Source organism: Trichomycterus rosablanca, chromosome 6, assembly GCF_030014385.1.
Source record: "Trichomycterus rosablanca isolate fTriRos1 chromosome 6, fTriRos1.hap1, whole genome shotgun sequence".
In the NCBI taxonomy this organism is placed as follows: domain Eukaryota; kingdom Metazoa; phylum Chordata; class Actinopteri; order Siluriformes; family Trichomycteridae; genus Trichomycterus; species Trichomycterus rosablanca.
In genome coordinates, this window is record NC_085993.1 from 3,538,123 (window position 1) to 3,554,436 (window position 16,314).

Below are 16,314 nucleotides of genomic sequence, written 5' to 3' on the forward strand. Positions count from 1 at the left end.
TTTGACAGACCCCTAATGTCTGAATCCACTGGGAATGTCTGAACACATTGAAGTTTTTCCCCAATTTTAACACAACTTATTTACATTAGCAAAAGCTTTTATCTGAAACGTTTAGGGTGACGTTCAAGACTCTTGCTCAGGGGTCCAACTTTTAACCAATATTCCAGTGCTTTAACAGCTTCATTATATTGTGTTGTTGTGGGGCGGTGTGATGCCTGTGATGGACTGGAGTGACCACAGTGTATTCTCACCTCGCAACTACCGTTTTCAGGCAGCTGCCAGACCCACTGTGACCCTGATCAGGATTAAGTTACAGAGTTAGAGAGAATGAATAAATTAATTTCTGACTGCCATCTGAACAGCATCGAGCTTTCACCAGGTTTCAGTGTGCAACTGACTTAGACAATCCTTCCTGTTTTCATCCACACAAAGTGCCCTTCATTCCATGCCCTCTTCACCCTGGCACCACCACACACTGACACATCCACAGCTGTGTGTGTGTGTGTGTGTGTGTGTGCGTGTGCGTGTGCGTGTGGAACACACTGCTTAATAATCAGCTGTTAGTTTACATGCTGAGCAGTGCTGCTGTGAACATTCATGCACTCATTTTCATCGATCGCTTTACCCTCGCCCTGTGCCGCCAGACAAACCTCGATCGGGGTGTCAGACCATCACATGGCAACACACACATTTACAAATTCACTTACTGTTTTTATACATGGGGCATTTTAGAAACCAATCCACTTTTTGCATGTTATTGGAATGTGGGAGGAACCTGAGGAAAATTTACAAACACAGAAAGAACATGCAAAACTCCTCACAAATACATCACTAGCTGTGACACCGTGCTGTGTGATCTCAGTAATAAATGTTATTATCTTTTTTTGTTTGTACTTTCTGTAAGAATATCTGCTTCATATTTCCACTCAGTGTCTTCAAACTTTCGCCTTTAGCGTCGATCATGCAGTGCATTCATCTTGGCATTGTTACGACCACCTAATGTGGCGGCACACGTTTTATTCCCATCCAGACTGTCGTTTCTCTTGCTCGAGATCTTGTATTGAAGAAAGGAGATTCAAACCACTTTGTAAAGTCTCCAGCACGTCCCAGAGACCTTTAATGGTGTTATAGTCAGGACCAGTGACCAGTTAATGTGTGACAATGAACCACCATGAAGCCGGGCATTGTGATGCTGGAATCTGTGCCACGCGGTCAAGACAGAAGAAAATCTATTGATGGCAGAATCTGGTGTTTCAGTGCATTCAGGTCGTCGCCGACTTTATTTTAATGCCACATAACATTAAAGGAAAAGGGTCGAACTGGACTCACCATACCATGTGACCTTTTTCCATCGCTCTAGAGTCCGATCTTTATGCCTCCTGGCAAGTTGAAGCTTTTTTATTGGGTTGCCTCAATAATACGTGGCTTTCTTTTGTCCACACATCTGTTCCGATCTGTTTAGTTCACGATGTGTTGTGCCTGTACAAATGCTTTTACTTTCTAGTCGTGTCCAGTTACCCTGCGTGCGTCCTCTCTACTGAGTCGACCCTCCACCGCTGACTGAGGACGCCTCTCAACTGACATACGCCCCCTCCGGCACGTACAGCCAGTACAGACTGCATTTTTCACCCGCACGAGTCGAGTTCATACACCGACGGGCACTGTGTACGGAGGGCCACACCCCCATCGGCATTATTCCTCAGCCCTGTGCAGGCGCCATCAGTCAGCCAGCAGGGGCCGCAGTCGCACCAGTTATGAGGACCTATGGTCCGACTTTTTTACCCTCTAACCCTGAACAACGGCCAATCGTTGTTCATGCTGCCGCCCAGCCTAGTCGGAAGGCAGAGCTGAGATTCGATACGATGTATTCGAGACCCCAACTCTGGTGCGCTAGCATACTTTACCGCTGCGCCACCTATGCTTTTACTTTCTGTTATTAAACAATAGTCATGAGTTTCACTGTCCACTCACGATTCAACTCTAAGTGTGATCTCTGATCAAGATTTGTTTCTGACCACATTTTTTCTTTGAAGTTGGCAGTTCCTTACAATCTTTCCAGGTTTTACTGATGTGTTGGACAGTTCTGATTCCAATTCCAGTCATTCAGCTTCTCCTTAGCTTTTTTTTTTTTTTACTTTGCCTGATGATGGGGGGCAAAATTTAGACTGTTTTGAAACAAAGATCTTTTCACAAGCCCAGGACCCATTTTTACCATTGTAGAAGCTCCTCACAGAATTAAAAGAACTGTTGCAGCTGAAACACAGTCACTGCAGTAATTATTTAATCATTCATTCATTTATTCATTGTTTTGTCCTATTCCTATTCAGGGTCGTGGTGGGTCTGATTCATTGGGCACACACACACACACTCTCATACACACTCACACTTTTAGTAGATTGACTGCATGTGGGAGGAATTGTGGGAGGAATTGTGAGAGGAAACCTGAGCACCCAGAGGAAACACACATGGACACAGAGGGAGAACATACAAACTTCACACAAAAAGGACTCTGGCCGCCAAGCCGGGGAATCAAACCCTAGCCCTTCTTGCTGCAACAATATGATGCCCTGTTATTCAATCAAAACCTTATTTAAATCCATATACATTTGGCAGGCAGTGTATGAACAAGAAAGGATGTATTTATAGACATAAATAAATATGTTTAAGAAACCAAAGTGGACCTTGGAAAAGTATTCAGACACTAGTGTGTAAATGTAAACGTAACACAATAGTCATGCTGCAAAATTTCTTGTAGCTTAATTGGCTGGAAAGATTTTTTGCAAGAAGTAGCCATCAAGGTAAAGGAGCTTCCTAAAGCTCTCAGGAACAAAATGATGAACCAACACTGAATGGAAAAAAATACAGGATTAAGGCAGCATAAAGAGAAATCAGGAGGGTGTGATAAAAATTAATCCTGTGCCGACCTCCTAGTACCATCACATGGAATTCAGTATAAAAAGCACCTAAATTCTTCATCCTTGTGGAAGACTTCCAAAAGTCACAGTTGCTCAGCTGGATGAAGATACAACGTCTATGTTTCTGTCTTATAACACCTAGTGTAGCAGAGAGGAAAAACGTTTCCATGTTTTGATCACATGGACATTTGGTGCCACTGTCCAACCTTTCCGTCCAGTTTTAAGTCCATGATGCAGGAGGGCGTGTCCTGAACTGTCCTGAACTCTCCTGAACATCCACACCTGATCGTGTGCTCCTCTCGCTGACCAGTCAGCTGTTCTCTGATTCAGCTGTGCATGTAGTTCCTGCAGGGTGAGTCTATAGAGGGGTAGTCGTATTTCCCCAGTGGAGGAGCAGAGTAGTACGTGGTGCTGAAGACGTTCATCTGCGGTAGAGGAGGAGGAGGAGGTGGGAAGAAGTTACAGCTCTCATCAGGCAGCAAGTTGTTCTTATTCAGCGTCTGGAAAAAATATCAGAATATTTGCTCTTAAACAAGAATGCTACCAATAAAAAATCAACAACCAAACCGTTCAGCCTCTTCTGATCATGATCGACAGGTAAGTAAATACAGCGCCTGTTTGTGCTGATTGATGCATTTGTGTTTTTTCCTGTTTTTACCACAAAGTAAGTGGACACTTCTTCTAATAAGACTTTAAGTGTTTTTATATACATACAGTGTATCACAAAAGTGAGTACACCCCTCACATTTCTGCAAATATTTTATTATATCTTTTCATGGGACAACACTATAGAAATAAAACTTGGATATAACTTAAGAGTAGTCAGTGTACAGCTTGTATAGCAGTGTAGATTTACTGTCTTCTGAAAAAAACTCAACACACAGCCATTAATGTCTAAATGGCTGGCAACATAAGTGAGTACACCCCACAGTGAACATGTCCAAATTGTGCCCAAAGTGTCAATATTTTGTGTGACCACCATTATTATCCAGCACTGCCTTAACCCTCCTGGGCATGGAATTCACCAGAGCTGCACAGGTTGCTACTGGAATCCTCTTCCACTCCTCCATGATGACATCACGGAGCTGGTGGATGTTAGACACCTTGAACTCCTCCACCTTCCACTTGAGGATGCGCCACAGGTGCTCAATTGGGTTTAGTCCATCACCTTTACCTTCAGCTTCCTCAGCAAGGCAGTTGTCATCTTGGAGGTTGTGTTTGGGGTCGTTATCCTGTTGGAAAACTGCCATGCCAGTTTTCGAAGGGAGGGGATCATGCTCTGCTTCAGAATGTCACAGTACATGTTGGAATTCATGTTTCCCTCAATGAACTGCAGCTCCCCAGTGCCAGCAACACTCATGCAGCCCAAGACCATGATGCTACAACCACCATGCTTGACTGTAGGCAAGATACAGTTGTCTTGGTACTTCTCACCCGGGCGCCGCCACACATGCTGGACACCATCTGAGCCAAACAAGTTTATCTTGGTCTCGTCAGACCACAGGGCATTCCAGTAATCCATGTTCTTGGACTGCTTGTCTTCAGCAAACTGTTTGCGGCTTTCTTGTGCGTCAGCTTCCTTCTGGGATGACGACCATGCAGACCGAGTTGATGCAGTGTGCGGCGTATGGTCTGAGCACTGACAGGCTGACCTCCCACGTCTTCAACCTCTGCAGCAATGCTGGCAGCACTCATGTGTCTATTTTTTAAAGCCAACCTCTGGATATGACGCCGAACACGTGGACTCAACTTCTTTGGTCGACCCTGGCGAAGCCTGTTCCGAGTGGAACCTGTCCTGGAAAACCGCTGTATGACCTTGGCCACCATGCTGTAGCTCAGTTTCAGGGTGTTGGCAATCTTCTTATAGCCCAGGCCATCTTTGTGGAGAGCAACAATTCTATTTCTCACATCCTCAGAGAGTTCTTTGCCATGAGGTGCCATGTTGAATATCCAGTGGCCAGTATGAGAGAATTGTACCCAAAACACCAAATTTAACAGCCCTGCTCCCCATTTACACCCGGGACCTTGACACATGACACCAGGGAGGGACAACGACAAATTTGGGCACAATTTGGACATGTTCACTGTAGGGTGTACTCACTTATGTTGCCAGCTATTTAGACATTAATGGCTGTGTGTTGAGTTATTTTCAGAAGACAGTAAATCTACACTGCTATACAAGCTGTACACTGACTACTCTAAGTTATATCCAAGTTTCATGTCTATAGTGTTGTCCCATAAAAAGATATAATGAAATATTTGCAGAAATGTGAGGGGTGTACTCACTTTTGTGATACACTGTATATGGGGCTAACAGATGTTAAACATCAATTATATAAAATAAGTTATAAGCTTGCATTGTTGTGGCAACAGTTCTGTTCCAGCATGTTTGTGCGCATGTGCACAAACAGAGGCACATAAAGTCAGAGTTTGACCACTTTGTTGTGGAGAAACTTTAATGACCTGCACAGAGCCCTGACCTTAAACCTTGAATACCTCTGAGATGAATTAGAATGTTGATTACGACCCAAGCCTTCTAGTCTAACATAGTCCTAGTCCTCACAAAAGCTCCTTTGAGTAACTGGGCTCAAAATCCACTGAAAAGCCTTTCCAGGTGATGTCCAACACGTTTATGGTTTGGTATCCGCATTCTATTGGCCATGTAGTGTGTATTTTATCATTGGAAACTATGTTTTCCTACTTAAAAAATCCTGTTTCCTTTTTTTCTTTCCACTGCTCTCGTATTTAGGGGTCACCACATTGCACATCTGCAACCCCGACTTAGCCCACAGTGCAACCATCCTATTTCTATCCAGGATTGGGACTGGCATTGAGACCTCCCAATGGCTCGGCTGTTTCTGCCATTCACCCTCCCCTATTGGAACCCTAGATCCCCAGATCTTATAAATAGTGGGCTAGTGTACTTTACTGCAGCACCACCTCCACCTTAGTGCCAAATTCATGTTTCTCTAACGCTCATAAAAATGCAGAGATCTTCAGGGTTTCTGATCCCCATGGTGTCCCACACTACACCCCTCCCACCAGGCTCTTTGCCCCACACCTCTATATCTGTTCAATGATTTCAGTTAAGACAAGATTTTGGAGTGGAAATGAAACATACGAATCATCCCTCTTTCTTAGAAGACTGTCTTGTACTGTATCATCAGTAATCTATGAAGATCTTTGGTACCTTGAACTCCATGGGAGCGTACTTCTCGTTCTTCTGCGTGTTGGCGTTGTGTTTGTTCTGGAGGTGGTTGGGTGTGTTGGGGTGGATCGCTGCAGAATCCTGGGCAGGTTTATAAACCCTTTGAAAGAACGCGTAAACCAGAACGGATCCCAACACCGCAACCAGAAAGGAGACCAACCCGGTCAGAACCAGGTGGAGCAAAGTGAAACCTGAGAACGACAGAAACAAAGTGTGATCAGCTTAACACTACCAGAGTGACACAAGCCAGGCGGGTCAGCCATGGCTCTGGGTGGATGGGATGTCATTCATGTATCTCTGTGAACTTGTGTGTATGGATGCAGGTAGGAACCATCAATCAAGATCTTCCCAACTGCATCACAGTTCTATACCACCACCTGACATCACTTGTCCTGGAGAAAGCATGTGCCATCCTTACATTTACATTTTCGGCATTTAGCAGACGCTTTTATCCAAAGCGACTTACAGTAGTATACAGTTTAAGCAATTGAGGGTTAAGGGCCTTGCTTAAGGGCCCAACAGTGGCAACCTGGTAGTGGTGGGGTTTGAACCGGCAACCTTCTGCTTACTAGTCCAGTGCCTTAACCACTAGGCTACAACTGCCATCCTTCACTCTCAAAGACAATTGACATTTTTAGATCAATTTTTAACCTGTTAAAATCTCACTAGCAGTTCTATCCATTATAGCTTCTCACTAAAGCTTGCCCACAGAACCCTAATTTTAACTAGAGCCTTACAGTATGGTATGATAAAAAACATCAAGTGAGCGGCAGTTCTGAAGGCAAAAACATCTTGGAAATGAGAGAGGCTGGAGGTAAATTTTCACACTGGTTCTGCCAGAATCTGGTGTAAAAATGGTGGATTCAAATGTCTCGGTGGTGGTGTGTGCTAGCTGCTGGCTCTCCTCAACCAGTGAAGAACTGATGCCCAGTTAAAATTCCATTCCATTCTCATGTTCAAATGCCACTTTATAAAAGTAACACACCTGGAAAGGACACCAATGCATCGCATGGCCTCGGCCAATGATTAACCTTTAGACATAGCCAATCATTTCTGTGTGTAGATTCCTGACCAGGTGAAGCACTGCTGGGAATTCGAACCCTGGATCCCGGCGGTGGTGGGGTAGTGTAATTTTCTGCTGCTTTACCTACATTTACTACCTATAATTTTTTAGATGCCCCCCGTGTGAGAATAATAATAACAATAGCACCCATGCTTCCCGCAACACTGGGCACGTTACGTAAGCATGGTGGGTTCATTTTTACCTCCACAGTTAAAACTCTTCCTCAGTCCAGGTGAGCCAACTAGAGAACAAGAAAGGTACAAACGTGAGTAAAAATTATTTTAGTGAGTAAAAAATGAATTAAAAATAATTAAAGATGAGATGAGTTACAGAGGAACCCTGTACAGGTCAGCATACCTGCACTCTCTTTAGGACACGCCCTCAGATCCGTGGTGTTCCCCCAGCATGGAGTGGGACTTATCTCACACATACGAGTACGGTACTGAAACCCGTCCTCACACTCGGTCCACTCTGACCATGCCCCCCAGCCACCTACCACACACACACACACACACAGATGTATGAAGTTATTTATACTGTTTAAAATACATAATATGTCACTACAGAGACCCTATAGACACAACTAGCCATGACTGAGGGAGGGCAGGCTGTATCCCTTCATTACCTCTGCATGACTGACTCATGTTGTGTGCTGGTATAAGTGGTGGAGGAATACTGGGTGTATAGTGTGTTCCTCAGTCCATACTACTGTGCTATAAATCCACCACAGATTGATGAAAAGAAGAACCCAAAAGCTTTGTGTGCACATAGGTGTGTGTATTGCTGTGTGCAAAGGTGTATGTATGTGTATATATAGGTGTGTGTAGGTGTGTGTATAGATGTGTGTAAAAGTGTATATAGGTGCATGTATAGAGGTGTGTGTGTGTATAGGTCTATGTGTGTGTATATAAGTGTGTGTATAAATGTGTGCAAATGTTTGTGTGTATATAGAGGTGTGTATATAGATACATGTAAAAGTGTATGTGTGTATAGGTCTGTGTGTGTATATGTTTGTGTGTATATTAAGGCGTGTGTGTGTGTGTATAGGTGCATGTGTATATAGGTGTGTGTGTAGGTCTATGTGTCTGTATTTAGGTGTGTGTGTGTATAGGTAAGTGTATAGATACATGTAAAAGTGTATGTGTGTATAGGTCTGTGTGTGTATATGTTTGTGTGTATATTAAGGCGTGTGTGTGTGTGTATAGGTGCATGTGTATATAGGTGTGTGTGTAGGTCTATGTGTCTGTATTTAGGTGTGTGTGTGTATAGGTAAGTGTATAGATACATGTAAAAGTGTATGTGTGTATAGGTCTGTGTGTGTATATGTTTGTGTGTATATTAAGGCGTGTGTGTGTGTGTGTATAGGTGCATGTGTATATAGGTGTGTGTGTGTAGGTCTATGTGTCTGTATATAGGTGTGTGTGTGTATAGGTAAGTGTATAGATACATGTAAAAGTGTATGTGTGTATAGGTCTGTGTGTGTATATGTTTGTGTGTATATTAAGGTGTATGTGTGTGTATAGATGTGTGTACAGGTGTATGTGTGTATAGGTGCATGTGTATACAGGTGTGTATACAGGTGTGTGTAGGTCTATGTGTCTGTATATAGGTGTGTGTATAGATGTGTGCAAATGTTAGTGTGTATGTAGAGGTGTGTGTATATAGGTGTATGTATATGTGTGTGTATATATTGGTGTGTGTGTGTGTGTATCTCACCATCACATTTGTGTGTGTTACACAGAGCCTCCTCCGTGTGTAAGCCGACGCAGCTCTCCCCTGAGTGGGAGGGGGCGGGGTTTGAACAGGCGCGAGTGCGCTGGTAGTGACCGCCTCCACAGGAAGTAGAACACTCGGACCAAGATGACCAGCATGACCACGCCCCCTTTACTTTAGAAAAATATATCACCAAACAAACAAGTCAAAAGTATTTTTGCTAATTATGTACAAATATTAATCAATTATTTTAATTATTGAGTGAACATTAACAGCAACATGAAAACTGAATCATTGGACATTCGACACACTGATTTAGTTTCTTATTCTGATTCAGTTTAAGATTCTGATTCCATTTCTGATTCTGATTTAGTTTCTGATTCTGATTCACTTTATAATTTTGATTCCACTTCTGATTCTGATTTCACTTATGATTCTGATTCCATTTCTGATTCCATTTCTGATTCTGATTCAGTTTATGATTCTGATTCCACTTCTGACTCTGATTCCATTTCTGATTCCATTTCTGATTCTTATTCAGTTTATGATTCTGATTCACTTTATAATTTTGATTCCACTTCTGATTCTGATTCCATTTCTGATTCTGATTTCTTTTCTAATTCTGTTTCAGTTAATGATTCTGATTCAGTTAATGATTCTGATTCCACTTCTGATTCTGATTTCTTTTCTAATTCCATTTCTAATTCTGATTCAGTTTATGATTCTGATTCCACTTCTGATTCTGATTCCATTTGGAAATTTGCATCGAATTGTCATTTTTATTTTTCCTTACAATCTAGTTGTATCATCCTCTCTCTCTGCACCCCTCCCACCCTGACCAAGGAGAGCCGCAGCTCCTCCGCCACACAGGTAGTCACTGACCGCTTCTTTTCACCAGACCAAGTCTTTCACTACTATCAGTGATACCAACCAGGTCTTGTCCAGGTGAACCCGTTTCCATCCCTCCATCAGAAACAGCCAGTCATGCCTGTCTGGGCACCTGGCCGGTCAATAGCACATCTGAGATATGAATAAAGGAGCTTAAGATCTCAGTAATGGTGTACATTTGTGTTTTCCTTCTGAATTTAGTTTACAAATCTGATTGTGTTGTTCCAGATGTAAGTGTGATAGTACATTTCTGTTTGTATTGAGGTACCTGAGCACGGCTGTGTGTTGCAGTCCTGATACTCCACCGCAGTTCCACTGCACAGAAACGCAGCAGTTTTCCCATCAGAACTGACACACGAGCGCTTACGGGTTCGAAACCCACGGGAACACTCTTTAGAACAGGAGGACCACGTCTCCCACGGCAACCATTTCACACCTTTTACAGGAGTTAAAGTTTGACTCGCTCTCATTAAGTCCTGCACCAGATCTGAGAGAGAGAGTGAGGTTATTAATTATTGATCATTGATTGAAACCCAGATTATACTGTATGTTCAGGACAGTTTAGGACACAGTGAGTGTTTATTTCACCCTCGGTCTCACAGCCTGGCGCTCCATCGGCGTTCGGGCATCGGCGGGTCTCTAGTTTGCGTTTGCCCAGTTGGAGCTGGTGGGTTTCGGCCAGCGCTGCTCTGCAGGTGTGTCTGACGCGCTGCTCCTGTCTGACTCCTCCCGCTGTCACGTTGACTGGGTACCATGGAGACCAGGGTGTGTACCGTCGCACCTCAGGACACACTTCCAAATTACACACTCTGTACTCCTGCATGAGATAACACAGTATTTATTTGATGATTAGAAGTATAGTGTATGTTGGTGTTCATCTCATTTGTGTCGTTCTCATGGACACTGGAATGTTACTGGATTAGTCAGTAATGATCATGAACAAAAGGTATGAAAATACAGTGACTTCTATGTGATCCGTTCAGGTATAACAACAGCCGCTCTTCTGAAAAGGCTTCTCACAAGACTATGTCTGTAGAAACTTGTGCCAAAGAGCATTTGTATGACTGGGCGCTGACGTTGGGTTTTTGACAGTCGTACCTCAGGGCAGCCGGAGCAGGAGTTTCCATCCTGACAGCTTCTCAGTCGAGATTGGAACCCACCACCACACGCAGCGGAGCATTTAGACCAGGAGCCCCACTGTGCCCAGGATACGGGTACAGGACATGGCAAGTCCTCATTACACAACCTGCAACACACACACACACACACACACACACACACAGTCTGAGATACACAATATGAACAAAATTATTTATTTGTCATATATACATAAACACATGTTCAGTAGAATTAAATTATTTTTCCATATATCCCAGCTTTTTTGGAAGCTGGGGTCAGAGCGCCGGATCAGCCAGTGTACGGCGCCCCTGGAGCCAAGAGGTTTAAGAGCCTTGCTCAATGGCCCAACAGTGGCTGCATGGCAGAGACTGGATTTGAACTGTCAATCTTCCAATTGATAGTCCAAAGCTCCACTAGGCTACCACTGTTCCTAGTGTTATTTAATTTATTATTGAGAAAAAAAAGAGAGGGGGGGGCTAAAAATGTTCACATTTCTGACAGGATGCACCTAAATCATAACGATTCATCCGCCAATCAGAAACAGAGATTCGTTTATTTTGGCCAGTTAAGGAAATATTGGAAGGGCTGTTCGCTTTAATGGCTGTGTCCCAATCCACATCATACTGTTCTAAATCCATGAGAAATTAATACACGAGCGGCACAGTGGCTAAGTGGGTAGCACTGTCGCCTCACAGCAAATAAGGTCCTGGGTTCCATCCCCAGGTGGAGCGGTCCGGGCCCTTTGTGTGTGGAGTTTGCATGTTCTCCCCGTGTCTGTGTGGGTTTCCTCCGGGAGCTCCGGTTTCCTCCCACAGTCCAAAGACATGCAAGTGAGGTGAATTAGAGATCCAAAATTGTCCATGACTGTGTTCAATATAACCTTGTGTACTAATGAAAAGTGTAAAACATGATGTTAAAATCCTAATAAACAAACAAACAAATTAACTATTTTTCTTGTTGTTTTTCTAATACTCTTACTTGTGTGTTTTAAAATAAAAGGGAATAAAAGTTATGTCCATGTGAACACCCACTTTCATCATCCTCAGTCCTCCTGACCAGCCCTGTAATTGTTGTTGTACCGCTGCACATCATTACCATGTTCACTTCTGTTTGTCTTTTGTTTGTGCTTCTGTAACCCCGCCCATTGACTGTTAGTTTCCTGACCCTTGTTGACCGTTTGTCAATGTACCCTACAGTCTTTTTTATTTTTATTTTTTGCATTTCCTCCTGATTTAGTGACTCAGTTTTGTCTTCCGCTGCTGAGAGATACCATCCAAGGAGAGCACGTCGCTGCTCACCTCTTCCGACACGTGTACAGCCCGCCCTCCTCTTCTCGCCCCTGCATTCTGCACAGGTGTCTCTTCGGCCAATCAGGGTCCTTACACAGCGTTTGAAGACCCACCCACCCACACATAGTCCGGCCCCCACCCTGCAGATACGGTGACCAGTTAGTATCTGCTGGAGACACTGCCAATTATGCCCGCTAGATGGCAACACTGAGTTTCGAGCCTAGGCACTGAGAGTGTTTTGGTTCCATGTCGTATTCCTGCTCGTCTTCTCTCTTTTGTAACCCACAGGTGAGTGGATAAAGAGCAGGTAGCTTTGCTTTCTTCTAAAAGTGATGGTTCAGACCTTCATAGGAGAGAATATGAGTATTTATGTAATTTTTCTAGTATTCAGGCATCTATCTGCCTGTTTAAAGGCTTCATAAACCTATTTAGGTCTCTACCTCATCTAAAGTGTATTAACACTTTAATATGTTTAATATGTGTGTGTGTGTGTGTGTGTGTGTGTGCTACCTTTCCTCTCGAATCTGTCCCACACACACTTTTCCGCCATGTCGGGGGGCGGGGTTACTGCAGGAGCGCTGGCGAACCTCGAACCCGACACCACAACTGGTGCTGCACGGAGCCCAGGAGGACCAGGGAGTCCAACCTCCACTCCTGAATACACACACACACACACACACACACACACACACATATAAAACTCAATGTAAAGGTACCTGCTGTAAGCAGGTAATTACATGTGAAGGTTTGGGTACCTGGAGCAGTTTGCCACCTCCATGGTTGGCCCCACACATTCAGCGCCCCCACACTGAGGGACGGGTTGGTCACACACACGTGAGCGACACTGGCATGAACCGGAACTTTCACCGCTGTCGCCATGGATACACGACTGCCAAGATGACCACAGACTAAAGCCGCCGTTTTGGGTCAGATTTCGCTCCTGTAAAACAGGATTTTATAATTAGAAGAAGTTCATACATTGATGATCATAAGTATGTGGACACCTGATAATGAGATATTTGCACATCTTATTGCAAATGAATTAATACACAGACACCTGCAGCTATAAAACCCTACAATCAGTGGGGATTTGTGTTTACTCAGTCAAAAAAGCATTTGCAAAGTCGGGCAGCCACTGATGTTGGATGAGCAGGCCTGATTCACAATCGACATTCCAATTCATCCCAGAGGTTTTCATCAGGGTTGAGATTAAAGCCCTGTGCAGGCTACGAAAAACCCTTCACACCTAATTCAAATTTAAACCTTGTCTTCATGGACAATGCTTTGTGCACATGCAGGAAAGGAAGGGCCTTCCCCAAACTACTATAATTTGAGGAAGCATCAAATTTCATTTCATTTTTATCAACCGCTTTATCCTAGTCAGGTTCGAGGAAGGTCCGGATTCACCTGGAAACGATGGGTACAAGGCAGCACCACCCCAAACAGGGCGACTGTCCATCCTCCAAGACTAAAGCCAACCTTCCCACTGCATGTTGTTCCTGTCAGAAAACTGGCAATGTATAATAATTAAAAAAGTGTGTATCTTACAGGACACTGGGTGATGTTCTGGATCCACTGGCTCATGTTGGAACTGTTCTCAATGGTGGTGCAGCGTCTCTGTTGCCGGTCCCAGCCGCAGTACGGATCTCTGGAGTCCAAACATTCCCTACGAACACACATAAACACTCTCGTTTATACAAGAACCTAGAACTACAAAAGGAACTTTTACTAGAGGAACCAGAAGTTTAGTTCCTGCTCTAGATTTAGTGATTTTCTGTGGATTATGAACTAAAGCAAATGGCCAAAAGGCTGTAAACACCCCTCATAATTATTATATACAGACGTTTAATCACACACACATGTACATATGTACACCGACCAGGCATAACATTATGAGCACTGACAGGTGAAGTGAATAACACTGATTATCTCTTCATCACGGCACCTGTGATGTTAGTGGGGGGGGTATATTATATTAGGCAGCAAGTGAACATTTTATCCTTAAAGTTGACGTGTTAGAAGCAGAAAAATGCTTGAGGGTGAGGATCTGAGCGAGTTTGACGAGGACCAGATTGTGATGGCTAGACGACTGGGTCAGAGCATCTCCAAAACTGCAGCTCTTGTGGGGTGTGTCCCGGTCTGCAGTGGTCAGTATCTATCAAAAGTGGTCCAAGGAAGGAACAGTGGTAAACCAGCGACAGGTTCATGGACGGCCAAGGCTCATTGATGCACGTGTGGAGTGAAGGCTGGACTGTGTGGTCCGATCCAACAGAAGAGCTCATGCTGGTTCTGATAGAAAGGTGTCAGACTTCATGCCTTGACGAGTCATGGCTGTTTTGGCAGCAAAAGGGGAACCAACACAATATTAGGAAGGTGGTCATGATGTCATGCCTCATCGGTGTATATCATAAATTATAATAAATTAATGATATGAGATTTTAGCTTTGCGGCAACAGTAAGGGGAAGGCCAGTTCCTCTTTAAGCATTACTGTGCCCCTGTGTGCAAGGTGAGGTCTATAAAGACATGGCTAGTGAGTTTGATTTGGTGAATTCCGACGGCCTATCCAGAGCCCTGATCTCGAGCCCACTGAAGACGCACACCAGGCGTTCCTGACCTCATAAATGAAATGAAAGTTCCCTCATACATACACACTTCAACATCTGGAGGCTACGACTGCCATACTATCCTACACTGTGTACAGAGTTTGAAACAAATGTCCGTTATGCTCTCATGGGTCCACATTGGCTAAACAATCAATCACCCAGATGGCTTCTTTAGGGAGATAAAAATCTATTTGATACAGAACGTCCATGACCAAAAAAGGTTCATCAACATGAGCAAAATAACATTTTCTCACTTCTCAAAGTATGCAGAAGGTGGATCTAAATTTCCCCTAGTGTGTGACGGATGCTTTGACCGGGATATATTTCTGAGCTTGCACCCAGGGTTTTGGGTGGTGCCGGACCCACAAAGACCCTGACCAGAATAAAGAGGTTAGCAAAAATTAAAAAGTCTCTGGGATTCTAAACAAGTTCACAAGATTAAAGTCCCACTGTTCAGGAGCTGCTAAAAAGCTTCTGCTGTGGAACCAGGCCTATTAATATTCATCCTACATGAGGTCTTCAGGATCTGTTTCAGGTCTTACATGAATAAACAACACGTTTACTCAACCAGACCTTCTTAGTGAAGTTCACGCTCCAAGCTCAGGCTCTCGCAGAACAGATTCTGCGTTCATGCGGTTCCGTAAATATATAGACGTGTTTGTCAAGGTGACCGAGTCAACATCTGTGGCTTCACCAGAGCAGCACCAGCAGGTCAGAGACCCTTCATCACTTACAAAAGAGCCTTCAGAGAGCCTTCAGAGATCTTCTGATTTACTCCCCTCGTCCTCCGAAAACACATTTATACACACTCGAACACAAACCCCTTCACCCTGTCAGGCGCTGATGGATCTCCTGGAAAACCGTCTGTGACACCTGACACCCCAAATGAAGATAAATATATCAAAAGGAAAAACAAAATATGAGTGGCTTCCTGGGCGAATAGCCAACCCAGACGAATCCTGAAATAGGTGCAGCGTCTGCGGACCCTCACTGTTCACCTGACTGCACTTATGAGCTCCTACTTTAGCTTCCTTAATCAGGAGAGCTGGTGAAGCACCTACAGCTTGATGGGCACACAAGAGCATTAATATGCTGCAGTTTCATCTCCAAAAACAAGGTTCTCTTAGCACCCTAAATGCCTTCATAGAATGAGGTGCAGAATAACTTCGATTAGCCATAACATTAAAACCACCTCCTTGTTTCTACACTCACTGTGCATTTTATCAGCTCCACTTACCATATAGAAGCATTTTGTAGTTCTACAATTACTGACTGAAGTCCATCTGTTTCTCTTCATGCTGTTCTTCAATGGTCAGGACCCCACAGGACCACCACAGAGCAGGTATTATTTAGGTGGTGGATCATTCTCAGCACTGCAGTGACACTGACGGTGGTGGTGGTGTGTTAGTGTGTGTTGTGTTGGTATGAGTGGATCAGACACAGCAGCCCTGCTGGAGTTTTTAAACATCTCACTGTCACTGCTGGACTGAGAATAGTCCACCAACCCAAAATATC

The 16,314-nt window shown here is 44.0% G+C and overlaps 1 protein-coding gene across 1 annotated transcript in view; it reads right to left on the bottom strand.

Annotated features, from left to right (window-relative positions):
* Positions 1–2,259: 2,259 nt before the first annotated feature.
* The window catches only part of sema5bb (sema domain, seven thrombospondin repeats (type 1 and type 1-like), transmembrane domain (TM) and short cytoplasmic domain, (semaphorin) 5Bb), a 43,061-nt gene continuing 29,006 nt past the window's right edge, over positions 2,260–16,314 (bottom strand). The window contains exons 13-23 of the mRNA XM_062997132.1: positions 13,744–13,861; positions 12,951–13,135; positions 12,706–12,849; positions 10,886–11,033; positions 10,376–10,604; positions 10,056–10,274; positions 8,903–9,073; positions 7,544–7,678; positions 7,389–7,427; positions 6,106–6,314; positions 2,260–3,415 (exon numbers count right to left, since the gene is read on the bottom strand). Of these exons, the coding sequence (XP_062853202.1) occupies positions 3,242–3,415; positions 6,106–6,314; positions 7,389–7,427; positions 7,544–7,678; positions 8,903–9,073; positions 10,056–10,274; positions 10,376–10,604; positions 10,886–11,033; positions 12,706–12,849; positions 12,951–13,135; positions 13,744–13,861 (1,771 nt within the window). The 3' untranslated portion in view covers positions 2,260–3,241. The remainder of the gene's footprint in view (positions 3,416–6,105; positions 6,315–7,388; positions 7,428–7,543; positions 7,679–8,902; positions 9,074–10,055; positions 10,275–10,375; positions 10,605–10,885; positions 11,034–12,705; positions 12,850–12,950; positions 13,136–13,743; positions 13,862–16,314) is intronic.